This window comes from Prinia subflava, chromosome 12, assembly GCF_021018805.1.
Source record: "Prinia subflava isolate CZ2003 ecotype Zambia chromosome 12, Cam_Psub_1.2, whole genome shotgun sequence".
Lineage (NCBI taxonomy): Eukaryota > Metazoa > Chordata > Aves > Passeriformes > Cisticolidae > Prinia > Prinia subflava.
In genome coordinates this window covers 1,453,384-1,478,878 of record NC_086258.1, presented here as the reverse complement: position 1 = coordinate 1,478,878, position 25,495 = coordinate 1,453,384, and the positions used below count along the sequence as shown (strand labels likewise).

The 25,495-nt window shown below is 53.5% G+C and overlaps 1 protein-coding gene across 3 annotated transcripts; it reads left to right on the top strand.

Moving 5' to 3' along the window:
- Nucleotides 1-40: 40 nt before the first annotated feature.
- LRSAM1 (leucine rich repeat and sterile alpha motif containing 1) lies at nt 41-25,495 on the top strand. 3 transcript variants are annotated; one of them, XM_063409582.1, is made up of 25 exons: nt 41-610; nt 3,716-3,897; nt 5,110-5,166; nt 6,679-6,723; nt 7,165-7,242; nt 8,049-8,117; nt 8,850-8,934; nt 9,757-9,878; nt 10,894-10,984; nt 11,784-11,914; nt 12,511-12,540; nt 13,129-13,251; nt 13,338-13,477; nt 14,013-14,057; nt 15,027-15,097; nt 16,363-16,462; nt 17,170-17,257; nt 17,881-17,955; nt 19,534-19,614; nt 21,470-21,565; nt 22,089-22,187; nt 23,194-23,325; nt 23,699-23,780; nt 23,959-24,107; nt 24,545-25,495. In XM_063409582.1, the coding sequence occupies exons 2-25, from the start codon at nt 3,826-3,828 to the stop codon at nt 24,668-24,670; spliced, it is 2,187 nt and encodes a 728-aa protein (XP_063265652.1). In that variant the 5' UTR covers nt 41-610; nt 3,716-3,825; the 3' UTR covers nt 24,671-25,495. The 3 variants fall into 3 exon arrangements, with proteins under 3 accessions (XP_063265652.1, XP_063265653.1, XP_063265654.1); XM_063409583.1 differs by lacking the exon at nt 19,534-19,614; XM_063409584.1 differs by lacking the exon at nt 22,089-22,187.

Below are 25,495 nucleotides of genomic sequence, written 5' to 3'. Positions count from 1 at the left end.
AAACTATAAATAAATACCGAGATCTCGCGAGACATGAAGAGCGGGCCGTGGCGGGATTGCTGGAGATCCATTTCTGTGTCTGTCTGTCTGTCTGTCTGTCTATCTATCTATCTATCTATCTATCTATCTATCTATCTATCTATCTATCTATCTATCTATCTATCTATCTATCTATCTATCTATCTATCTATCTATCTATCTATCTATCTATCTATCTATCTATCTATCTATCTATCTATCTATCTATCTATCTATCCCTGTTGCAAAATGCGAGCTATGTGGAAGGGTGATGAGGCACTGGCAGGGGCTGCTCAGGGCATTGGTGGAGTCCCCACCCCGGAGGTGTCCAGGGAAGGCCTGGCCGTGTCTCTGCTCTGGGCTGGGGACGAGGCGGGGATCAGGCACAGGACGGACCCGGTGATCCCCGAGGGATCTTTCCCATCCCGGACAATTCCGGGATGCCGTGGCGGGCGGGGCGGTCCTCCGGCCGCACGGGGGCGCACGCGCGCAGAGGGCAGGGCTCTGCGGGCGGGGCCGCTCTGGCCGCGCCCCTCGCTGGTGCTGCCGATCACGTGACCCGGCGGTGAGGCAGCGATGGCGGCGCCGAGCGGTGAGCGGGGCTGGGATGGGGGGACATGCTGTGGGACATGCTGTGGGACACTGGGGCTGCCCCGGGCCGGCACCAGGCACCGCACCTCGGGAGTACTCCTCGGAAGGGCTCGGGAGCAGGCGGTGCCCGGAGCTGCGCGGTGTCCGCCGCGGAGCAGACGCTGCCCTCGCTCACTGTCGCTGCTCTCCCCAGGTGTCGGGCCGGTGCCCGAGAGCTGCGAGCCAAAATCCCGGCACGGTCGAATCAGTCCTTCATCCTTCCGAGGTTCTGGGCCCTCGGGCACAGAAGGGCGCTGTTCTGGATGAGGGAGGGGTAAAGAAGACGAGGAGCCTATGTGACTCTGGGAGGGAGACCCTGCGGGGACCCGCAGAGAGAAGAAGCAGAAGAGAATAGTGATGGTGAGGGAAAGGAGGGACTGAGAGGCAGAGCTGGACTGGTGAAGACGAGCGGAGATTTGTTCCAGGCGTTGCCAGGGGAGGCCCCGAGCAGGCTCAGGCTGTGGCGGGGGTGGCAGCTCCAGCACAGAGAGCAAACGATGCAGGAGAGCGAGTTCCAGAGCTGCAGTTCAGCTGTTGCCTGCTCTGTGCCTATTCCAGGACCTGCAGGGCTGGCTGCTGACAGCCTGTCAGAGAGCCAGAAGAGTCTGTGGCTGTTTGGTGACACCTCTGTCCCCTAGGGCCAGGCAGCATCTTCAGGAGCCCACCCAGATCTGGGCCCTGGCTCACTGCTCCCTCACGGTGCTCCTGAGTGTGTTTTCCGAGACTAAATAAAACATCTTTTCTTTCCACACCCTCACCTTGTCTCATTACAGTGCTCAGATGGATTTATGGTCTCCAGAATTTTTTGAAAACTGGGGCTTCTTCCAGAGCTGTGTTGCTGTGTTTTAATTATGGTTGTTAATAAAATGAAACGTTTGGTTTTATTTGGCTGTCATCGCCCCAAGAGCTGCAGAGTGGGAAACACCCAGAGGACATTCCTGTGCCCTTGCCCACCTTGAGTGTGTGGCTGCTCCTCAGGCAGAGCTGGTGCCTGCAGGGAGCAGGGGATCAGGATTTGGTGTCCATGGGTGCTCACTGCCTGCAGGGAGCAGGGAATGCAGGATTTGGTGTCCATGGGTGCTCACTGCCTGCAGGGAGCAGGGAATGCAGGATTTGGTGTCCATGGGTGCTCACTGCCTGCAGGGAGCAGGGGGGATCAGGATTTGGTGTCTGTGGGTGTTCACTGCCTGCAGGGTGGGTGCTGGCCTGGGCACTTACAGGCAGTTCTTTCAGTAATTTACTAAATAAAAATTACATCATGTAATGGTCACGTGCCAAGTGCCTCTCTCACTCCCGGCTGCCGAGTTTGATGTGTCTTCACTAAAGCAAATTTCCACTTTTAGAAGCTGTTCAATCCATTTAGCAGATCTCTGTTCTTTTGTCTTCTGACGCCTGGTAGGATTCTTTTCCTGTTCACTGCCCTTCAGCCTTCATGTCTTTATCCATTTTCTTGGCTGAAAGCTGGTGATTTCCCACTATCTCCATGACCACGGAGATCTGGCTGGAATAGGGAAAGGTGAGGTGGGACAAGGGGAAATGCCCAGCAGAGTTGAACATGGTCATCAGTTCAAGGATATCTTATTGCAGGTACCTTTTCCTTCTGCCTTCTCATCTTGAAATCTTTTGTTTGTGCCTCTGTCTTGTCCTTGATTGCTGCCCTGCCCTGACAGTCAGCTTCCCTTCTTGCTCAACCCTTTGAGTTCTGGCTCTCACCTCCCCTCCTGGGAGTGAGTCTGAGCAGCATTTCAATAATCTGAACTGGTTAAAGGGGCAGAAACTGGGATGGCAGGAAAAGAGCCCCAGAATTGTTGGAATGAGTTTGATGAGTTTGTAGCCTCCTCCTGCTGCAGCCCATGGCTTGTCCCAGTGAGTGATGTGACAGCAGGACAGTGACTCAGGGTGTCCCTGCCTCCTTGTTCCTGCAGTGAAAGGAAGAGAGATGAATTAGACTTGGATAGATTAGACCGAATTATTTTATTTTTACAGTGAGGATTTATCTCTGTAAAGATTTTATGGAGTTTTTGGCAGAGCTCTCCCTGCTCAGGGAACATCCCTGGCTGGATCCTGTGGCTGCCTGCTTTGCAGGAGAGTTGGAGGCCGGTTTGCAGACACAGAGCTGGCAGAGAACCAGCATTTTATGTGCAACACCCCTGAGCCCTGGGTTAAGTGTTGTGTAGCTGTGCCAGTTACTGCTCCACTGCTGAAGCAGTGACTCTTTTGTGCTGATTTTTAAATTGCATAGAAAACCAGTGTTTAAAAAAGTCACTGCAAATGTTTAAAATGTTACTCCCTGTTCGGGGCTCACTGTTGCCCTCCTGCCCTTCCATTGCCTCCCAGTCTTATCTCCCAGCCAGATCCCTGTGTCAGGTCCCTCTGTTCACCTGCAGCCCCAGCTCAGGCTTTTGCTGCATTGCCCATTTGTGCCCCCTGTTCCCATGCAGCCACAGATAAACCCATTTTTCTCCTTGATTTCATTGCTCAGCTGGCTCCATCTCTTTTCCAGCATCCCCACTGGAATCATCTCATTATCAGCTGCTCTCCCCATTTCTTGTCCAGCCACAGCTTTCTGCCTTTCCTTCAAAATCTGCCAACAGCTCCTTTTTCTCCTCTGCTGGGTCAGAGCCCCATCCCAGAGCTGCCTGGTGTCTGTTCCCCTTCAGCCACCTGCACTCCTGATTCCACCAGGCATCTTCCTGCACCCAGCCTTTCCTCTCTCAGGTTCAACTTTTCTTCCCTTACACTTGAACCAACTGGAACCCTTGCTCTCAGTTCTTTATTCTTGTGCCAGAATTGACTCTGAGTTTAAATCGTTTGGTTTTTATTCCTGGTGCTTGATTTCTTGATACAGCTTTTCAATTTTTAATTCCTTGAGTGGACCCTGCATTTCTGTGATCCCTCAGCAGCCTTTCTCTGTGCCTATCCCAGTGCTGAGCCAGACAACCAATCCCTCACAGCAGGGTTTGAGTGCCTCATGTTTGTACTCCCTGTGCTGGTCCCTGCCTATGTGATCCCGCTAAACAAAGACATTTGCTGACAATTCTTCTAATTTCCCCTCCTTTCTTATTAGGTCCCAGTTGTGCAGCCCAGGCTCCCCAGCAGACACAGACCCCAGGATCCCTCAGCCTTCCTCTGCACTGACATCCGTGCCCCTGGACAGAGCCAGAGTCGGGACTGAAGATGCCTCTCTTCTCCAGGAAGAAGAAACCCAGCGATGATGCTCGGAAGCGCCTTGAGTACCAAATGTGCCTGGTAAGCACTGCCAGGGTCATTTCTGCCCTCTGTGCCTGGTCCTTGGGTACCAAATGTGCCTGGTAGGCACTGCCAGGGTCATTTCTGTCCTCTGTGCCTGATCCTGGCTCCAGGTGATTTGGTACATTCCCTGCACGACCAGTAACCACATTCCATGACCAGCAATCGTGTTCCTGATCCCACCAAGACAGTAGGTTTTCTTCTTAATGTGCCTCAGGGAATTCCTGCCTCCCTGTCTGCCTTTGCCCTCCCACCCACATCTCCCCTTTGTGCCACTTCTGTCCCTGCCTGTGTGGTTCCATGGGGCATCCTCCACCCCACCCCACCTCCTGCCAGCCTGCAGGTGGGACCCCAGCTCTCCTTTCATGCCCCTTTGCCCTTACAGATCTCCCAGTCTGATTTTCCTTGCAGGGAACCTGTGACTTCCCATCATACCTGCCTTGCCTTATGCCTCTCTTTTGCTTCCCTTTATTCTGATCTTCCTGTCACTGAGGATTAACTCGTTAGATGTTGTCGTTTCTTTTCCTGGAGTAGGATTTCTCCAGAATGCTCTGGCACAGGGAATCTCCTGGGGAAAGGATGAGGAGAGGCTGAGGAGTTGAGGGGCTTAGCCTGGAGAAAAGGAGGCTCAGAGGGGACCTTGTGGCTCTGCACAACTCCTGACAGGAGGGGACAGCCGGGGGGGTCAGGCTCTGCTCCCAGGGAACAGGGACAGAAGGGGGAAGAACCTTGGGCTGGGCCAGGGGAGGTTTAGGTTGGGTATTGAATTAAGTTGGACTTTTTTTTTCTTGGAAAGTGTTGTCAGACATTGCAGCAGACTACCCAGGACAGTGGTGGGGTCACCATTCCTGGAAGTGACCCAGAGATGTGTGGATGTGGCACTTGGGGACGTGGGTCAGTGGTGTCTGTTCAGGCTCATCGCTGTTAATGGCTGCACTGGATGGACTTGATTTGAACATGGAAAATACTTTGGAACAGAACCACAGAATGCCAGACTGGTTTGGATGGAATGGACCTTAAAGCCCATCCAGTGCCATCCCTGCCATGGGCAGGGACACCTCCCACTATGCCAGGGTGCTCCAAGCCCTGTCCAAACTGGCCTTGGACACTGCCAGGGCTGTCCAAGTCCACAAACTCTCTGGGCAAGGTGCAGCAAGAGGTGCTCTATTTCTGTATGGTCTGATTCTCTGGATGTGTTTCTTCCCTCTCCAGGCAAAAGAAGCTGGTGCTGATGACACCCTTGACATATCCAGATGTGAGCTCTCAGAGGTATGTCCTCTACAGCTTCTACTCACATCTTCACTCACATCTCTGATTCTCTGCCTGCTTCTTGGTACCAACTGTCAGGTTTACTCTCATGCCTGTGAGCCTTCAGAGAGAAATTGTTTCTGGTCCCCCTTTTCCTCTATCACCTGAGCTCTGGCTTTCAATTGTGGGCTTCTTCCCCTGTTTCTTTTGTGGGAGTTTGCCTGTCCTGTCTCATGCTTCAACACCATTTCTGTCCTGGGAATCCTTTAGAAGGGCAGAGTGGTCTCATACCCTTCACCAATACCTTGTTTGACCCTAGCTTGGGACTTCATGGTTTAATTTTGCTGGTCCCGAGGGAACTGGTTTGCCAAAGGCTGAGTAATTCTAATTTTAGAGCTCCACAGTCTGCCACCCATGGTTGTTTTTCTGTGTAAGTGAAAATTCCAATCCTGCTTCCAAGTTGCTGGTTAAGGATGGAAGTCTCACTTCCAGCTTGGCTTCTTTTATGGCAACCAACTAAATGAGAAACAATCTGTCTGCTGGTGTGTGGGCAGGCAGTGACAGAGTGCCAGGCACCCAGACACAGCTTTTCCTGCTGGCAGCCAGGCCAGCCTCAGGCAGAAACCTATTTCTATCTCACTTTTAACTTTTATTCCTTGTCTCATGCTTGTAAAATGTTGATCCTGAATACAGGATGCCCTTGCCAAGCAAGGTGGGGAGATTTGACATCATGCTGGAGAGGAGAGCTGCCTGCTGTGCAGTGTGAAATGGCTTTACTGAGCCTTTGGGGTGTTTTGTTCCAAGCTCAGGAGCCAGCAGCAGGTTGTGTGTGGGTTTGCAGGTGTGTGGGACAGCCTGGGTGTGGCAGGGTGGCAGAGGATCCACCCAGCCAGCTCCACTCTGGGCCACAGCTGATCTGGGATGCCCAGCAGCTCCTTTTGGCTTGGACCATGAAACTCTGTCTTGCTGTTTCATTTGCATTGTTGTTTCAATAAATGAAAGAGAGAAAGTGGGACATCAGTTTGATTTTACAGTTAACCATGGACAGGAGTCTGGCTGTTGCTGATTCCATGCCGCAGGGAGGGTCAGAGTGCCCAGCTGTACCTGGCAGGGGCTGAACTGGCATCTCCTTTTTCTGCCTGCCCCTCTCCTGGCACATCAGGGGCACTCTGTCCTGCCTGGTACTCACCTTTCTCTCTCAGCACACGTCAGTGTGGTCATGAGGCTGCCAAATGCATTTCTGTGATGGCTAAATTGAACCTTTGCCTGAACTCATCTGCACAATGAATATTAAATCACATAAGGCTTGAACTCCTGCCTAAGCCTCAGCCTGTTCTGTGACACTGCTGTGTCCTGGTGAGCCACTGGAAGCTGTTTAAATGGCAGCTCCCTGGGAAGTACTGGGCCAAAATCAGAAGGCAGTGATTTTAAGCATCACTTTTATTTTCAGTTGAGTTGTTCACACTTTACAGGTGGACAGTGTAGAACTGCTTAAAAGAGAAGTCTGACATGATTATTTTTAATTATTTTTAGGTTCCTTATGGGGCCTTTGCAACTTGTAAGGTCTTGCAGAAGAAGGTAATGTTGTAATCAGAAATTATTAAATAATTCTATTAACATGCTTAATTATTATTGTCATGATTGTAATGACTGTGTGTGGTTGTTTTATAGTGGTCTGGGAGAAATTTGCTTGTAAGGAATTTGTCCACTTGTGTGATACTACGTAGAGAGCAGTTTGAGTCAGAGCTGTTTTTAAAGTTAACTTCTGCCAGGAAAGATGAGGTGGTTGTTCCTGTCTTAGCCCATCTAAGGGTATTTCTCATGTGAGGAATTGGGCTCTGGCTCAGATCTCATGTAAAATGTTTGACCTTCTCTGACAATCCGTTTCCTACTTTAATGTTTTATATGATAGTGAATAAGATATTGAGCTCTTATACAGCCTCCCCAGTTCAATCTCAACAAAAGTGCTTGTTCTTGTTTCTCTTGTGTTTATGTGTCAGTGGGGTTTTTCCTCCCCAGGTGCTGATTATTCATACAAATAATCTGACATCTCTAGTTCCAAAGTCCTGCAGCCTCCTGAGTCTCATAACTGTGAAGGTAATTGTGACTCTTAACAGTTCTAACTGCAGCCTTTTTTCCTTGCATTTGAGCTGCATTAAAACACACCAGGCCAAGTAACTCCCCTCTGGCTGAGTGGCTTTGCCAGGATCAGTGTCAAGATGTGACACCTCCCTTTTCTGGGTTCACCTCGCAGGCTGACAGACAGCAGTCACTGAGTGCTTTGTGTAACCTCACCATCAGCCCCACGACTCATTTATCCCCTTCAGAGTCCCACAATTTCCCCCTCAGCAGCCCCACTGCTGGTGGTGATGGTCAGGCAGAGCTGGGTGTGTTATGGGGTACATCCATTCCTCCCCTGCTCTGGAGGCTCACTGGAATGGGAAGGAAACTGGTGATGGGTGTGACAGGGCTGTAGCACCATCGTGCTGGGATTCCCCAAGAGGCAGAATCATTTCAGCAGCTCCACATGGAGGGAGGGAGGTCTCCAGGTCTAGTCCTACCCTCTCCCTGCACTGCTGTTGGAGTAGTTCAGCTTCCAAAGAGCAGTTCAGCTCATTAGGATCTTGCAGAAATTCCTTCTGCCAAACTGGTTCCAAGGGGATGATTTATCCAGTTGGCTCCTCCAGTTTTGTGGGACAGCTCCCTCAGTGTCACTGCTCTCCCTTGTCTCTTGTTTGTTACTGATGCCTGAATTTCCAAAAGACCTCCAAGAATTAAGTACCTGTGTCCCCTGGAAAACTTGAGCTGCTTTTCAAAGTCAAATTGGAAGCAAAATAATTTTCATTGTGAGATAACTCATGACTTTTGTTCCCAACCCTGTTTGCTGCCATCTGCTTTTCCAGGTTCTGGATCTGCATGACAACCAGCTGGCATCCCTTCCTGCTGATATTGGTCAGCTGACAGCTCTTCAGGTAAAAGATTTGCAGCTGCATCCCAGGTGTCTGTACAGGGCATGTTCGGGGACAGCAGGGATATGGGGTTACTGCTGTTTGGTTTATAATTAGTCACAACTTCTGTTGTGATTTATTATAAATGATGGTGCCATTTTGTCAGATCTATCACATCACCCTGCCTGTTTCTGTTGAACTGGCTGGTTAGGGGGAGAGCAGGAAAAAAGGAGGAAAGGAGCAGGAGAAGAGCAGGAAAAGCCAGGCTTGGTTACATTCTCCCAGCTTGGTGCAGCCCAAGTGGCTCCCACAGCCAAGCAGATGCTCTGAGCAAGCAGAGCCCTGTTGATCTCCCCAGACATTCAGGTTTTGCTGTCCTCCCTGGTGTGGTTACAGGGAGAACCCAGAGCAATGTGTAAGGGCACACTCAGGGTCTCTCTGCTCAGGGGGTAGCTTTAGGTTCAGCCTGTAGGAGCTGGAGTTGGAGGGGGCTGCTCTGGACACTCCAGTTCCCAGTTCCTGCACCTGGATCCAGCACCAGATGTTGGTGGTGAGCAGGGTTTCTCACTGCCCCTGGTAGCTTGGCATGCCCTTTATCCAGGGCTGGTGGAAAATACAATTTTTTTAACCCTGAAAATGTTATCTACAACCAATTTCAAGTTGTACTTCTGGGCCTGAAAGTCCCAGCAGCACAAGTGTGTAGAAGACTTGAGACTTGGATGAATATTTTGAATATCTTTTCTGTTAATACCACAGGTCCTAAACCTTGAAAGGAATCTTTTAAAAAGCCTTCCACAATCCATAGGAGACCTTGCCCAGCTCCAGGTCCTCAATGTGAAAGGTATGGAATGGGATTGTTCTGGGAAAGCACATTTGTTATCTGGTCATGTTGGGCTGCATTAGCAATTATCCCTTTCAGCCAAGGAAAGCACCATATGGTTTACACTCTGAATGCTGGGGAAGAACACAAGGAAAGTTTAAATTCAAATAGTTGCAAGGCAGGAGAAATGATCTAAGCAGAAAATGTGTCAGTCTCAAGCCCTCCAGTAAAGCAAGCAGAGCACTCAGCCAGATAAACCAAATTACAACTGGGTCCCCCAACACCCAGGGCTGGCTCCTGTGAGCCTGTGGATGCCCACCAGGTTTGCACACTCCAAGCACAAAGGTCACACCTCTTCTTCAGACTCCTGGGCATTTTCCAGATATGCAGTGCCATAAATCTGGGAGAAAAAGGAGATTTAGTTCTGTGGAGCTGTTGGTGAAGGCAATGGAAGGTGAGGAACTTGGAAGGGGAGCTCAGGTCATTGCATGTCTGTCTGCAGCACCTGGGCTCTGAGCTCGGGGTGTGCAATCTCACACTCAGTCCCCTTCCTCCCATCCCTGGGACTTGGACCAAGGGAAGAACATTGCATGTTACAAACATTCTCCTGATAAAGAGCACAGATTCAGCCTGCAGCAGTGACCTCAGCTAAGAAGGAGATTTGGGTCCCAAATTGCCCTTGGTGGGCAGTGACAGCCTTTGAGTCCCTGTGTGACCTGGGACAGCCCCGTCCCCGTGGAAATGAGCCATACGTGTGGTTGGATTGGTGCTGGAGCAGACGAGCTTGCTGGCTCCTGTTTTGGGAAGGTTCCAGGGTTTTAAGTGGCTTTTCTGTCCCTGCAGGGAACAAGCTGAGGGAGCTGCCCGGGAGCGTGAGCGGGCTGCGGAGCCTGCGGGCTCTGGATGTCAGTGGGAACGCGCTGCAGGAGCTGCCGCGGGCGCTGGCCCACGTCCGCACCCTGCAGGTACCCAGCCCACCAGGGGAGTGCTGAGGGTCTGGGCAGGAGCTACTGCAGGGGATTGCAACAGGGCATTCACACTGTCCAAAATAACTTTTGGGTACCTGATCTGGGCATTTTCTTATAATTTTTAGCATTTAATTTGATCATTTTGTCATTTAATCATGACAAAAGCAATCCCCAGAGAGTGAACCCCTGGGTTTTACCTGCCAGGTCTGTCTCTAAGAGCACAAATCATGCCTCTATCACCCTGGCAGATCTCCAACTTGTCAGCTTCTATGGGTTTATGGCTCTCTGAAGTGCACATTCAGAATGGGAAAAGCAGCAAGATTTTTATAGATGTGTTGCCTTCTGGCTGCCAAATCTGTCAGTACTAAATGGTGCAAGTGTGAGGCAACAGGGCTGGCTCAGACACCAGCAGGAAGGTGTGAATAAATGCTCTTCTATCTCACACACATTTTGCTTCACTTCTTATGAGGACAGCCTGAGTTGAGGCATGTGTGCAGCTTTGCCCCTTGTGCTTGGTAAAGTGGTTCCTTTCTAGGCTTTGTTGCTGTGCCCTTCCCTACAAAAGGCAGCATTAGCATGTTTTATCCTGCTGTGCTTTTGGTGGCCACAGTAGGGCAAAACAAGCGGCTCTTCCCCACATTCTTTATGGGACTCCTCTCCATGCCCTTATATCACCCACACTACCATGCTGAAGGGCTCCAGCTCCCTGACATGGAGTAGGGAATGTCTGTAGCTGAGAAGTGCTCTGACTTCTGGTACTTAAACATGAGGTGCCAGTGCCTGCATGAGGGGAATGTTCCAATGAGTGGCCAGCTCAGAAGCTTCCAAATAAGGGGCAGTGGAGTCACTTCTGAAAGGTGCCAGACACCCAGCAGGGATTCAGTACAGCCTCACATTTATGTCAGGATTTAGGGTAACATTGAGTCAGACTTTGGAGAGCTGCAAGGAGAACTGCAGCTGGGCTCTGTCTGGACTCAGACTAACCTGGAGCTCTGTGTGTTCTCTTTTGGAGACGCTGACCCTGGATGCCTCTGCCATGACCTACCCACCCCCTGACATCTGCAGTGCGGGCACAGAGGCCATCCAGCAGTTCCTCTGCAAGGGTAAGCCAGGAGCCCTGGGGTGTGCCCAGAAATGGCATTTCTGAAGGACAGACACTGTGTGGGCCCTGCTCGGGGTGGTTGCTGATGCCCTGCACACCTGGTTACCTGTCTTTGTTGGCAAACAGCACAACACGAGTTCTTCCCTGGGCCCTGCCACTCTGAAATGTAGAAATTGTTAAAATCAGAGAGGATAGCTCAGGTTGTCTCAGTGTCAAGTCACTGCAGCTCCCGTGTTATTTGGATTTTGTCCTGTGGGAGGATTAGGCATTGTCCAGCTGTCACTGCCTTGGGACAAGGAGGGAGACTCAGGAGTCTCTCAAGGTCCCTGCTGCCCTCATTTTCTCTGAGAAAGGACCTGGGCCCTGCAGGTTATTATCAGAATGAGAGAACACATGGAAAACTCAAATGACAAAGGAAACTTACTGTAAGTTGGTAGACCCTGTGTTTAGTACAGACAGGGAGCTTTGGTGGAAGTTTTATGCAGGGGAAGTGCCTTGCAAGGCATAGTCAGAACTTATTTTGGTCTGGGCAGTGACATTTGCAGCCCTGCAGGAGTCACCAGGCCTACAGCCATGTGCAGGATGTGTTTCTGTCTGAGCAGATCCTTGTCCTGGTTGGAGTGGCACCACCTCCTCCCAGAGCTCCTTGTCCATCCTGCCTCATCCTGCCAGGCACTCCTTGGTGTGTGGGCAGAGGGAGCACAGCTGGGAGCAGTCCCACACACCAGCCAGCTCTCAGCCTCCGTGCCAAGGAGGTCTTTGAGCCCAAATGTTCTTATTTTGTGTCTGGTGCCTTCCAGAGTGTGGAATTGCATACTACCCTCCCTCACAGTACCTGCACCCCACGCTGGAGAGCGATGGAGGAGGAACCTCAGTGGATGGGGTGGACAGGACAGTGGAGAAGTACCTGGAGGAGGAGAGTGAGTGGCAGGTGAGGCTCCCTGCACCAGAGGCTTTGGGATTTGTCTCTGTTCTCCACCAAAGCATCTCACAGCACCTGGCACATATCCCTCATCACCTTCCCCTCCGTGAGATGTGTATTTTGGGATGGAGGGAGCAGCCAGGCACAGTGTGTGCAAGGGTGGCTCATCTTCCTGAGCTGGTGTCACCACACTGACCCCTGGAAGACACATCCCAAGGAACTGTCCCCATCCTTGAAAGCAATGAGGCAGCCAAGGGACAGGGGTGACAGTGGGACACGCAGTGTGCAGTGTGTTTTTGGGGAAACAGCAAACTCCAGAAGAACCTTGTGATTCCCAGCCAAGTGCTAGACATGGGAAAGGGGAGGCTGGGCCAATAATTGTGGTAACTGTGCTAATTCCTTTGCTCTTTGGCAAGTGCAGAGCCAATGCCTTTGTCCCTGGAGAAGCCTGAATGACTGGACTTTGGGCCTTTTTTCCTGTGCTTTTGGCTGATGTCTTCACTCAGTTAGGGGAGGATGTACTCTGGGTTAATCGTAGCTACAAAAAAGTCCTGGGAGTAAATGTCTGCAAAATAGTAAATGTCTGTAAATTGCTTATTTTTCAGAACAAATTCTTGGATTATGAGAAGAGGAAGGTAAGGATCAACTCCTGCCACTGCTTTGTCTGCAGCATGGCTCTGCTTCTCAGTTTTGTTTTCCATCTTTTTATTTTGTTTCTCATTCCCCTCACCTGGCTGCACTTTCAGTTTGTTCCTTTTGTTCCCCTGGTCTCTGTCTCTCCCCCTGTGCAAGGCTCACTTTGAAATAACCAGAAGCTCCTGCCATGCAGTTCCCTGGTGCCTTTGGCTGGAGCTGCTCAGAGCTGGCTGCTTCCTTCAGACAAGGGAGGCCTGTGCCACGTGCAACTGAACCCAATCTGACTTTTGGGCTTTCCTCCACGTATTTATATTGGCTGGTTTGGTATCAGTTGATGCCCAGGGAATTCAACTTCATGACATGAAGGAGTTTGGAGACTGTTATTAAAAGAGCAGCAGCTTCTGCTTCCAGTTTTTGGGTTCCTAAGGAGAGAACATTGCCCTCCCCTAGACAAGCCTCCTGTCTGCAATTTGGCTTCCCTTCTTCTCTGCAAGGGACTACTGTGCCTTGCTTTACCTTTTTGCCAGAATATGTTCTTGCTGGGGAAGGAGATTCCTGTCATTTGTCTTTCCTCTTATTCCTCTCAGGAAAGGAAGACGCAGGAGAAGCTGGAATTTGAGCAGCGCCTGAACGTGGGGCAGCGAGAACAGGCCCTGCTGGTGCAGCAGCTCAACAGCCACAAGGATGAGATCCTGCAGACTGTGAGAGAGGTGGGTGTGCTGGGCAGGGCCCTTCCAGGCTCCCACTGCCTGTCCCAAACCCAACACCTTCTCCTGGTTTCCCCTGCTGTGGGCAGGATCAGCAGAGGCTGGAGCAGGGTCTGTCGAAGCACCAGCGCCGTTTGGAGGAGGAGAGGCTGAAGCTGCTGCAGCAGCTGAAGGACACAGAGCAGGGCATTGCCAGCCGGATCCAGAAGCTCCTGGAGGACAACCAGAGGTGGGGTTCCAGGGGGCCTTGCTCTGAGGGTTGTTTTTTTTTACATGTTGTTTTGAGTGGTTCATTTCACCTCTGAGTGTTTCAGACCTGGTCAGGATCGATGTCTGGAGGAGCTGCCTTAGCTCCTGGACAGCCAAAGACCCATTTAAAGCACATGGAATTTGTATCTTAAAAAAACTGTTTCATAGATGTGTGATGTTGAGATTCTGCAGTGCTATGGAAGAAATTTGAATTCCTCATGGAAGGTACAAATTTGAAGTGCTCAGGTGCCCCTGCCTGTGTCTGCTTGGTCTCCATGTGAGCTGGTGCTGATGGGAGGTGCCCTGAAAGCTGCCCTGCTGTGCATGGCAGCAAAGTTGTTTTCTCTCAGGCACATGGGGGGATTGTTGGGGTTGTCCTGTCAAGGTCTGGAGTTGGATGATCCTTGTGGTTCCCTTCTGAGTCAGGATATTCTGTGACTCTATGATTCTGCCCTCCGGGGGACCAGAATGTTCTACTCAGAGTGATGAAAACCTTTTGATTTCTCTTATTTTAGGCAAAAACGAAGTTCAGACATTTTGAAGTCCTTGGAGAATGAGAGGTGAGTCTCTTTGAAACAAACTTGTCTGGAAAAGGGGTAAGAAGCTCGGAAGAGGGCTGGGAGCTTCCTTTCAGAGTCACCAGTCTGAATCCACTCTAAATCAGGCGAGATTCATCTCATACCTGCAGCTGGTTCTGGTCTTGTTGGGGAGCAAGACACTGGACTCAGTGTGCCTGGTCCTACCCAGTCTGGCACACCCAGTGACAGGGTGATTTTACCTCTTTTTCATCTCTGAATGGTCCTAAATGATGAGTTTGGGAACAAAACTCTGTATTCCAATATCAAGGACTAACAGAGATCCTTCACCTGCTGGCAAGCAAGGCAGTTGTGAAGGTGTTCCAGCAACATATCCAGGCTGGGAGGAGTAGGTAGGAAGCAAATCTGCCATTCAGCCAACACTCTGAGCTAACTCTGCCACCAAAAGTGATTGTCCCCAGCTCTGCCCTGCCTGTGAGCTGCCCCCTCCCTTCAGCCAACTGTGCTGTGGCCCTGTAAACTGGGTGAACATCATCCAGTTGTTTGTCCAATTGTCCCCCAGCCACACCAGCCCCTGACCTGGTAAACAGTGGGGGGAATGTGCTGGAACAGGACAGGGTGGTGGGGAGCGAGGCCAGGCTGCTGCTCTCACTTGGGCCAGCTGTGCAGGGCTCATCCATCCTCAGGAGAAAGAAAAGCCAAGGAAGGGTCTGGCACTCTTTGAGGAGAGCATGTGCATGTTGTGTTGATGTTCTGTCTCTCAGAAAAATCAACTGCCCTATCTAAAGCCACTGTCCCCGTGGTTTTGAGCAAATTTTGTGTTGTCTCCCATAAAACTTAGAGGTTCTTCACCAAAAAATCACCAAGGCTTTGGTGTCTCTGATAAGCCCAGCTTTCCTGAGCCGGGTGAACCTGCCCAGCCTTGAGACTCTGAGCTGGGTGGGCAGAGGAAAAGGGCTCTTTTGAAGTGGCTGAATTGTTGTTTGTTGGCAGAATCAGGATGGAACAGCTGATGGCAATAACCCAGGAGGAGACGGAGCAGCTGCGCAGGAGGGAAGTGGCCTGTAAGTCCAGACAAGTTTTTGGGGAGATGAGGTGAAGGATCTGGAGCACCAGGAGCAGCTGAGGGCTCAGCCTGGGGAAGAAGAGGCTCTGGGAGGACTTTCTCACTCTCTGCAGCTCCCTGAAACACGGGTGTATCCAGATGGGGGTCAGGCTCTGCTCTCAGGGAACAAGGGACAGGACAAAAGGAAACAGCCTCAAGATGTACCAGGGAAGGCTTAGGTTGGATATTAGAAATTTTTTTTTCATAGAAAGAGTGATGAGGCATTGACACAGAGTGCCCAGGGCAGTGGTGGAGTCACCATCCCTGGAAGTGTTGAAAAACCATATGGATGTGACAGTGGAGGACGTGGTTTAGTGGTGAATGTGATGGTGGTGATGATTTGGCTCAATCGTAAAGGTCTTTTCCAGCCTTAATGATTCTGTGATTCAGTGAAAGACCTGATTCCTCTGAAGATGCCCTGGGTAGGTGGCAATCACGTGGGAAATGCTCTGGCACATGCATTCTGACATTCCCTGATGGGAGCAGCACTGCCCATGTGCCACAGCTGATCCAAGGCTCCCACCTGCCTGTTCTCTCTGCCTGTTATCCATGAGGCACAAGCCAAGCTCTCTGTTAATCCATCAGGATCATGTCTGGTGAACAAGAATGGTGCTGACCATAGCCAGATGTGTTTCTCCAGGGAAACGGAAGGTGGTGTCCCTGTAAGACTGGCAGAGCCCAACTCCTCTCTGCACTGGGACAGGGACAGCACCCAGGGCAGGCTCAGGCTGCAGAGCAGGGAAAGGTTCTTCCCCCAGAGGTGCTGGCACTGCCCAGGCTCCCCAGGGAATGGGCACGGCCCCGAGGCTGCCACAGCTCCAGGAGCCTTTGGACAGCGCTGCCAGGGATGCCCAGGGTGGGGTTGGTGGGGTCTGCAGGGACAGGGGCTGGGCTGAGTGATCCTGGTGGGTCCCTTCCTACTTCCCAGGAGATTCTGTGATCTCAGGGCTTGTAGGCAGTGCCTGGGCTTCTCTAAGCACTGAAGAGGTGCAGGCACAGGCAGAGTGGAGTTTCCTCAGCTCTTTTCCCAAGAAAGTTCTCAGGTGGATGGGTGTGCTCTGGAATCAGTGAAATGGGAAGAGCAAGAGCAATGAGAGAGGAGCCACTGCTGGTTGCAGTGACTGCAGCAGTGGTGGTGGGTGAGTCCTGCTCAGGCCAGGCAGGCACTGACAGCCCCTCTGTCCCCTCTGTCCCCTCTGTCCCCTCTGTCCCCTGTGTCCCCAGCTGCCATGCAGCAGATGCTGGCTGAGACCTACAAGAACAAGCTCCTCCAAATGACGTCGGAGTCGCGTCGGCAGGACCTCATCAGCCAGGCCTGCTCCAGGTGCTGGGGGTGTCTGGGGCTGGTGGTGCTGGTGTGAAATCCCTTTCTTTCAGCTGTGTAATTCCCATAAGTACACCAGGAACCCCTGGAGCTGCTGGAATGCAGCAGGACAGCTAGAACAGCACAGGACAGTGCATATTAAACTGTCAGACTCCCTTAAATGAGCCACCTTCTGACGACCACAATTTGCATGTTAATCATACTTTCGGGGAACTTTCACTTTTTTGCACTGTTTATTTTGCCTTATACATTCTGCTAAATATGGAGGATGGAGTTAGACCAGTTGTATTCCCATTTTTTGAGGCACTTCAGTGCCAGACTTAGCCCAGAGCTCCTGCCATCACCTCCCAGGCTGCCTCAAGGATGCTGTGTGTGCAGAAGTAGTCTGTGAGTGTTGCTGCACATACCAAGAGCTCTAGGTCACTGTTTATGACAAGGTGAGAAATTTTAATCTGGCAACAGCTGGCACTGACCAAAACCAGCCTTGTGAGCCTGTGACAGCAGGTCCACAGCAGCCTGTGGTGCAGGTTTGGTTTGGGTGTAGGGAAGGAAGAGTTAAAATTGTGGCCTCCAGCTGTGCAGTGCCACGGCTTTTCCCCCTGGTCAGTAAGAAATTCCTCCTGCATTCCCATTGCCTGCTTTCCTCTGGTTTGCCTCAGAAGTCCCAGACCTGGTATTAACTCCATGGCACATCCATTTCCTTGCAGCCTAGCTGAGATGGATCAGAAGTTCCAGCAAATCGTGGCTTGGCAGCAGCTGGATCAGAACAAAGCTGTCAGTCAGATCTTGCAGCAGGTAGGCAAAGGAGCAAACTGCTCATGGGGGATTGAGGGAGAGCAGGATCCAGAGTGGGTCAGAGGAGCAGCAGTGGCTGGGCTGGGCTGTGTGTAGAAGGGATTTTATTTAACACTACATGCTAAACTTTGAGAATATCTGCTAGTCTGACAAATTAACTTGGGTGGTTGAAAAAAGAATATTTTTTTATCTAGACAGCAAATTTTCAGAAAATACACATAATGGGAAACAAAAGTGACATAATGATTAAGAGGGGGTTTGAGACAGAAGTCCTGTCATTTGGGAAGTTTCCTGAGGGACTTGGGGCAAGCATTTTCAGTTTGTTCTCAGAAGTGCTGGGCAGCTGTGCCCTCCAGCACAACCTGGCTACTCAGTGCTGCTGAAAAGGAGAGGTGGGGTCACACACAGCATTCCAGATAAATGTTTGGAGAACATTAATATTTCTCTGTGTGTCTCCAGGCTGGGCTTTACCTGTTGGGCTCTCAGCTGTGTTTCAGGACACTCTTGCTCAGAACAAGCACCACTCAGGGACTTGTACCTGAGTCCCTGCAAGGCAGCAGCTTGTGAGCCCATCAGCAACTGCACCAACCCCCTCACTAAGCAGGATTTTGCCTGTCCCTTAGATTGAGATGCAGAAAACTGCCTTTGAAGCTCTCCAGGTGAAGAAGGATCTTATGCACAGGCAGATCAGGAACCAGGTGAGTCAGCAACTGAGGAAAAAGCAACCAGCTCCTCAGCTCATCCGGCTGCTTGGTGAGACCCCAGGAGGAAGAACAAAGTTTTGTGAACACAGAGCAGGATCTGAGAACACGGAGAGCTCTGGTACTGCTGAGAGCTCTGGAACAGAGAGTTGGGCAGTGTTGGTTACACCCAGCTCTGAGGGAGGGAGTGTCAAAGCAGGTTTTAGATTCCTGGAGGTGGTGGCATTGCCATTTCTTCAGTCACCTCAGCACTGCAGGACAGACCTGCACGGGCTCCGGGGGTGATCTGTGTTGCACCTCTGATTTCCTTCAGGCTGTGTACTTGGCAGGGCTGCTGCTTCCACATGAGTCCACTGCATCTCCATCCAGCACATCAGAGCTGCACCTTGAGCCATAACTTCACCTTTTCTTTCTCATTCTCAGCCTGCCTTTCTGAGCTCCATTCCAAAGAAGGTGCAGTGATGTAGTCAGGGGGAAGAGCAAGAGCTGGTGGAGAAAGTAGTGGTGGATGATGCAGGAAGATGGAAGAGTGGCAGTGGATGATGCGGGAGGGTGGGAAGGCAGCAGTGGTGGATGCAGGAGCGTGGGAAGGCAGCAGTGGTGGATGCAGGGGGGTGGGAAGGCAGCAGTGGTGGATGCAGGAGCGTGGGAAGGCAGCAGTGGTGGATGCAGGAGGGTGGGAAGGCAGCAGTGGTGGATGCAGGGGGGTGGGAAGGCAGCAGTGGTGGATGCAGGAAGGAGGGTTGCTGGTTTCTGACACGGTGCTCCAGAATCTTCCCTCTCCTGATCTGACACAGCAGAAAAGTCTCAGGTCAGGATTTGGTGGATTAACTTGAGGGCTTGGATATTTTGAGTGCCACAGGGACCAATCCCTGCTGGAAGCCTGTGACCTGTGTGACAGCTCTCCATCATTGCCTGAGTTCACCATAAGGGCCCTGCATTTTGCTCCCTCTTGCTCTGTGAGCAAAGGGAGTTTGTTCCCTGGTGCCAGGGCTGGACCTTTCACCCTCGGGACCCCTCCCAGCCCGTGCTGTAGGGGCAGGGCAGGGGCAGAGCCCCGGGGTCAGTGGGAGCAGCGTGCCCTGGGGCACTTGGTGGCCTGGCAGAGAGCTGGGCTGGGCTCTCATCTTGGCTTTGCGTGGGACTTTGGGTACCTCACTTCACCTCTCTGTGTCTCAGTTGCCCCACCTGCAAGAGCAGGTGCTGTTCTAGGATTGCTGGAGCACCTGGAAACCAGGGCACTGTCCCAGGAGTCTGAGGTCTGAGCCGTGCTGCTGGGAGGGCTCTGCATTCCAGAGTGGCTGCAAAAGGTTTGGGTGCACAGACTGATTGCACTGAGGTTCCAGACTGGAGCAGAAGGTGTTCAGAGTAGAGAGGCAGCTGGAGGAGGGGGACAGAGCTTCTCAGGTAAAAGAAGAAGGACCCTCAGCACACACATCACCAAAGGGCACAAGCAGCTCCCCCCAACCTCTGGGTGCTCTGCAGTGCTGCCCTTGCCAGTCAGACCTTATTTTAAAAGAGCAGAAATTAAAGTAATTTTAAATGTCAATAAAAAATGTTTCATCTTCTGTTTAGATTAAATTAATAGAAACAGAGTTATTGCAGCTGACACAGCTGGAGTTAAAGAGGCAAGAACTGGACACAGAGACGCTGCAGGTACGTGGGGCTCTGGGGCCGCCCCCCACCCTCTCTGCTCTGGGATTGCTCCACTTGCTTTCCTTGCTCCTGGCAGTTTCCAGATGGTTTTTATGCGTAGTCAGAAGGTCCTTCTGCACAGAACACAGCAACCCCTCTGTGTCCTGGGAATGTGGGACATCGCTGCTGCTCCTAAACATTCCCAGGCATTCTCAGCAGAGAGACAGAGGAGCCCTGATAGGGATGGGCAGTTCCAGTGTGCTGGGTGAGGAAGGATTTTGCAATCCAGTTGTTGGCTGCCCCAAAACCACCTGCCTGCTGTGCATTGCATGTCCTCTTACATTGTGTTGTGTTTTGGTTTTGACACCATCAGCAGTCACACATTGAGGAATGCCAGGTTTAGCTTAAGCAGCTTGGCTTTAAATTTTGTTTTGTGATGCTTTTGCATCAGTTGTTTTCTTCTGTGAGTCATGTGCCAGGTCAGGTCGCCTGTTCAGTCAGCCCAAAATCAGTGACAAACACCCAGGGCAGTCCCAGAGCAGTGGTAAGTGCTGACTTCAGGCAGCAGAGCCTCCCAGCCCTGTCCTGGATCCTTCAGGTGTAAGACTTGGCTTGTGCTTCCTGGACTCACACAGCTCCTCTGTGTCACTTCGTGGTGCTGGAGGGCAGAGGGTGGGGACCATGCAGAGGTCATGGAGGGCAGACCAAGTGTGACCCTGGGCAGCACAGGAGCTGCAGGGCACTGCAGGAAACGGGGCTCTGCCAGGGTACCCACCTGCAGCTTCAGCACCAGAGCCAAGGAGTGAGGCCTGAACACCTGGATCTCTCAGGATCCCCCTGCCCTTGGTGCTGTGCAGCCCAAAGGGTCCCTGCCGGGGCTGGAGCAGCTCCCCCCTGTCACCCATTATCCCTGTCCCCTCTGTGGAGGTGTTGATGCTTTCTGCCTCTGTCAGGGCAATGCCTCTCTGGTCACCTGGAGGCTGGGCTGGCCTGGGAGAGGCAGCTGTTCCTCTGTTAACCAGGGCCTTGTCCCTGTGCAGGGTCCAGGTGCTGATCCAGGCTGGACAGGGCTTGGAGCACCCCGGGACAGTGGAAGGTTCCTACCCATGGTAGGGGGCGGAACAAGATGGGTTTTAAGGTCCCTTCCAACCAAACCAGTCTGGGATTCTGTGATCAATGAAGGTTTCCCCAAATTTCAGAGTGTAACGGGATCCTTGTCCCTCTGTCCATGGGCATCTGAAGTCCTTGTGGCTGATGGCCACTGGCCCCTGGTCAGGCAGGGGTGAGCTGGGACTGAAGCTGCAGAGGTTCCCCATGATGGGACATTTTGAGCCACTGAACTCTCCATTGCCAAGGAGCTGCTGCAGGGATGCCTGGCCTTGTCCTGGTGAGACCCCCAGGGAAAGGAAGCATCCCAAAGGCATGGGGACCTCACCTGTCCTGTTTACCTGCAGGATTCCAGACCTACTTTCAGGTGGTGTTTTCTCAGTTGGACAGGGCTGGGATAGTGGGAGGTGCCCCTGGCCATGGCAGGGGGTGGAACGAGATGAGCTTTAAGGTCTCTTCCAACCCAAACCACTTTTAAGACTCCATCATTCTAAGAAGGGTACCGTGAATACTTTTGGCTGAACTTCTGCTGGCATGAGGAGGAGCTGCTGCAGCCAGGGCGGGCTGGGGCTGCTCAGAGCAGTGCAGGGCTGACAGGAGCAGGGTCAGCTTGGCTCTGCCCTGCCAGCTGCTAGGAGAGGATCCCAGCTTTGGAGCACAGGGATTGCACAGCCACAGGGACTGGTGTGGGCCTGACAGGGGCTTTGCTGGGAGGGGGACAGGGTGGCAGCAGTGTGAGGATGTGGCTGCCAGAGCTCTCCTGTTGCAGGAGTTGGTCACGGAGCAGCGCCGGACGCTCGGCTGCCTCCTGCAGCAGCTGCTCAAGGAGAAGAGGCAAAGGGAGGAAGAACTGCAACAAATCCTGGTAATGAAGCCCCTCATGAAGTGCTGTGGATGAGGAAGCATTTGGGTTGGCTGCAGGGAGAGTCCATGGCTCAGTGTGGGAGTGAAAGGGAGCAGAGCAGGGCTGTGTCCAGATCCAGAGGCCAGTTTAGCCCCGGGCAGTTCTAACAAAGCTGAGGGGCACAGCAGCACTGTGGTGCAGCATGGGGCACCATCATCACCATCAGTGACCCTGCTGTCGAGGGAGTGGTCAGCAGGATGGGAGTTGGGGTCTTGCAATCCTGAAGATCTCCAGACTCTCCTGAGCCTCAGGAGACCAGGCTAGAGGGCCTGGGGAAAAGGGAGCAGGGGCATGCACAGCCCTGGACTGGAGGGGGTCAGAGTGGGGCCAGGCTGCAGGAGCCAGAAATGCCTGTAGAGCCCCACCACAGTGCTGTGGCTGGGCCCTGCACTGCCCAGGCTGGGAGTTCCCTCCTGCACACCCATCCCTGAACACTCCTGGCCACATTCCCTCGGACTGCTGAATGGATGAGTTTGTTTTTCAGCTGGAAATGGAGGCAAAGAGTGAAACCAAACAGGAGAACTACTGGCTGATCCAGTACCAGCGCCTGCTGAACCAGAAGCCCCTCTCCCTGAAACTCCAGGTGCTGCTGCTGTTCCTGCTCCCACTGTGGCTCTGCTCTGCTCTGGGGGGAGTGAGGACAGCCCCCTGAGCTAAGGCTGGGAGCAGAGCACTGACCCCTCACACAGATCCAATCCCAATGGATTGCCAAAGGGGTTTTTCATGTGTGGGAGCTCACTGGGGGCTGCAGCTCCTCCCGAGGGGCAGCTCCAATCTCTGCTCCCTGTGACAGGGACAGGAGCCAGGGAATGGCTAGAGCTGTGTTACATTTGGGGTCATTGGTTAGAGACAGAAACGACATGAACTCACCGAGGTTCACTAACAAACAGCAATGAGTGTATTATGGCTGCCCTTTGTATAGGGTGTTTGAATCTCCCGGGTTTAGACAGATGATTGGTCTGGGTCTTACTACTGCCCAGCTCCCTGGCTTAACAATACATCTGCATTTAGGGCTGGAAGGGGTTGGTTGAGGTCTCTGAGTTTAAATCTGTCCTGTGATTGTTCACCTAGGGACTTGTTTATTGAACTAGGAGAGCCAAATTGGGTTTCTTATTATAGCCAGATTTATCTGTGCAGCTACAGACTATCTGTACAGTGACAGAGCTGGGCCAGGGTAGGTTCAGGCTGCAGAGCAGGGCAAGGTTCTTCCCCCAGAGGTGCTGGCACTGCCCAGGCTCCCCAGGGAATGGGCACGGCCCCAAGGCTGCCACAGCTCCAGGAGCCTTTGGACAGCGCTGCCAGGGATGCCCAGGGTGGGGTTGGTGGGGTCTGTGCAGGGACAGGGGCAGGGCTGGGTGATCCTGGTGGGGCCCTGCCAGCTCAGGATATTCCATGATTCCCAGACCTCAACCTTTTGAATGGTGCCCATAAAACACCTGGGGCCAGAGCTTCTCCAGCTGTTGGGCTTCCAGGCTTTGGTGTGTTTGGGATGCAGCACAGCTGGAGCAGGGCAGGGATGAGCACACCCCCAGCCCTGCTGCTGCCTGGCCTCAGGGCTGCAGTCTGGGAGCTCATTCCATGTTTTGCAGGAGAAGGGTTTGGAGCAGCAGCTGGTGACCCTGCTGCTGGAGCTCTCTGCTGCCCAGTACATGCCAGTCTTCGCTCACCACCGAATATCCTTGGAAATGCTCAGCACCATGAGTGCCAGTGACCTGGAAAAGGTAGGAGACAGCAGAGCCACAGCTTGGGACAACACCAGCAGTGACTGTCCCTGCCCCGAGCTCCGCTGTGCCTGGTGCTGGTGCTCTGTTGTGTCACCTCCCCACAGGGACAGGTGCCTGTGCTGCTCTGCCTGTCCCTGTGGGCAGTGACTCTCCCAGAGACTTGCAGGGTGAGCTGCAGCCTGGCTCCATCTTCCAGCACCCTCCAGATGCTCTCTGTAGCAGAAATAGCACCGGGAATTCCTGGTGCCTGGCAGAGGGGCTTTCCTTGGCATGGGCACATCTTGCCAGCAATGCCCAGGAGTTTTCGATGTCCCCTTGGGGACATCAGCCTGCTGTCCCTGTGGGCCAACACCCTCCCCTTGCCCCACAGCTCGGTGTGACAGAGGCTGGTCTGCAGCGTGCCATCCTCCAGCGGGCTCAGGAGATCTTGGCTGTGGCCACCACCATCCCAGGTACCCGCAGTTCTTTCCTGCCACATTTACACCCACAGCAGGTACCTGAGCCCGGAGCAGGGAGCTCCGTGGGTCAGACACTGCCGTGGGTGCGTGAGGAGGGGCGGCAGGGAGGGCAGGCAGAGCTGTGGTGGGCGATGGGCAGCGCTCAGGGGCTCACACCTGGCTGTGGTTGCAGAGCTGCGGAGGGCAGAGGACACCGAGGGCCCTGCGGCCCCGGAGCCCAGCGCTCCCCTGGAGGAGTCCCCGAGCCCCGCGGCCCCCACGGCCCCACCGCTGCAGCGGGACGAGAAGAAGGCGGAGTGCGTTGTGTGCATGGAGCAGGAGGTGAGACCCGGCACAGCCCGGGGCTGCAGTAGGGGCCGAGGGAGGACGGGAGCCAGCGCGTCCCCAGGGCTCTGTGCTCATCTCGCCAGCTCCCGGGCACAGCCGGGGTTTGGGCATCCCAGCAGGGATGGGAGTGAGAAGGGCGGGGCAGGGCAGGGCTCCGTGCGGGCTTGGGCAGGACCTCGCTGAGTTCCACCCACCAGCCGTGGGAAGCGCTCACGGGGCTGCTCAGTTCAACCCCCGTGTCCTTCCCTGTGTCCCGTCGCGCTCCCGCTCGGCACAGCCCAGGCCCCGCACTCCCAGGGGGGATGGGGTTCGGGCTGTGGGGCGCTGCCCCCCACGCTGAGACCCCTCGGGTGCTCCGCAGCTCCCCCCGTGCTGGCACCGGTGTTCAGGGACAGCAGCACTCTCCGTTCCCCTCTTTGTCTCTCCCCCAGCCCCAGATGATTTTCCTGCCCTGTGGCCACGTCTGCTGCTGCCAGGGCTGCTGCCAGCGGCTGCCCTCGTGCCCGCTGTGCCGCCAGGACATCGCCCAGCGCATCCGCATCTTCCACAGCGCCTAGGCCGGCCCGGAGGCACCGGCCCCGCCCCGGGCTGTTCCCCGCTGCTCTCACGCCCCTGTTGACAGCCCCTCGCCAGCACGACCAGCTCTGCCTGCCCGTGCCCGGCCCCGCGCTGGCTGCCCCGGGAGCCCCAGCATTGCTCCCCGAAGGCTTCTGAGCTGGGGCTCCCTCAGTGAATCCCTTCCTGTTGCCTGCCCAGCGTCCCCGTGCACGGGTGACAAACTGGGTGCAGCTGTGGCTCCTCTCTGGCAGAGCTGTTTGCCTTCAAAAAGGCCCCTGGCTCAGCAGGGACGTGGGGAATGCTTCCAGCAGTGCTTACGGAGGTGGGGGAATTTCCTGTGGGAGGATTTGGCCAGGACGTGCTGTTCTTTGTGTGCCTTGCACCTCTGTCATGCCAAAGGTCCTGGGCTCTGGAGCCCCGCAGGAGCGTGTCTGGGTCTGCAGCCTCAGACAGGGCAGAGCCAGCAGCTCCCCAGCCCCCAGTTCCTGCTCCTGTGGGAGGGGAGAGTGCAACACCCCCAGGACTGGAGGCACCTGCCCTGGCCAGAGGAGCCCAGTGGGGTCCCTCATCCACAAATCACGTAGGGAGCAGAAAATGGAGCTGCCACTGGACAGCACTGATGCCACTGATGCTGGGGCTGTGCCCAGCCCAGCTCCACGGTGCCACTGTGCATTGGGGTGAGGGGACTTCTCCACTGTTATTGATTAGTAACAATTCCTCTCTGTCCCTTGGCTCTTGACCTTGAAATGTAAAAATGCTGCCACGAGCCCGGTCCCACCACAGCCTTCCCCAGGAGCAGCCATTAAAGTGCAGCTGGTTCCTGC

Coding starts and splice junctions, on each gene's coding strand:
- LRSAM1 (XM_063409582.1), top strand. CDS start 3,826: ATGCCTCTCTTCTCCAGGAAGAAGAAACCCAGCGATGATGCTCGGAAG. Junction 12,541..13,128: donor TGGATTATGAGAAGAGGAAG/GTAAGGATCAAC, acceptor TATTCCTCTCAG/GAAAGGAAGACGCAGGAGAA. Junction 22,188..23,193: donor CCCTCTCCCTGAAACTCCAG/GTGCTGCTGCTG, acceptor CATGTTTTGCAG/GAGAAGGGTTTGGAGCAGCA.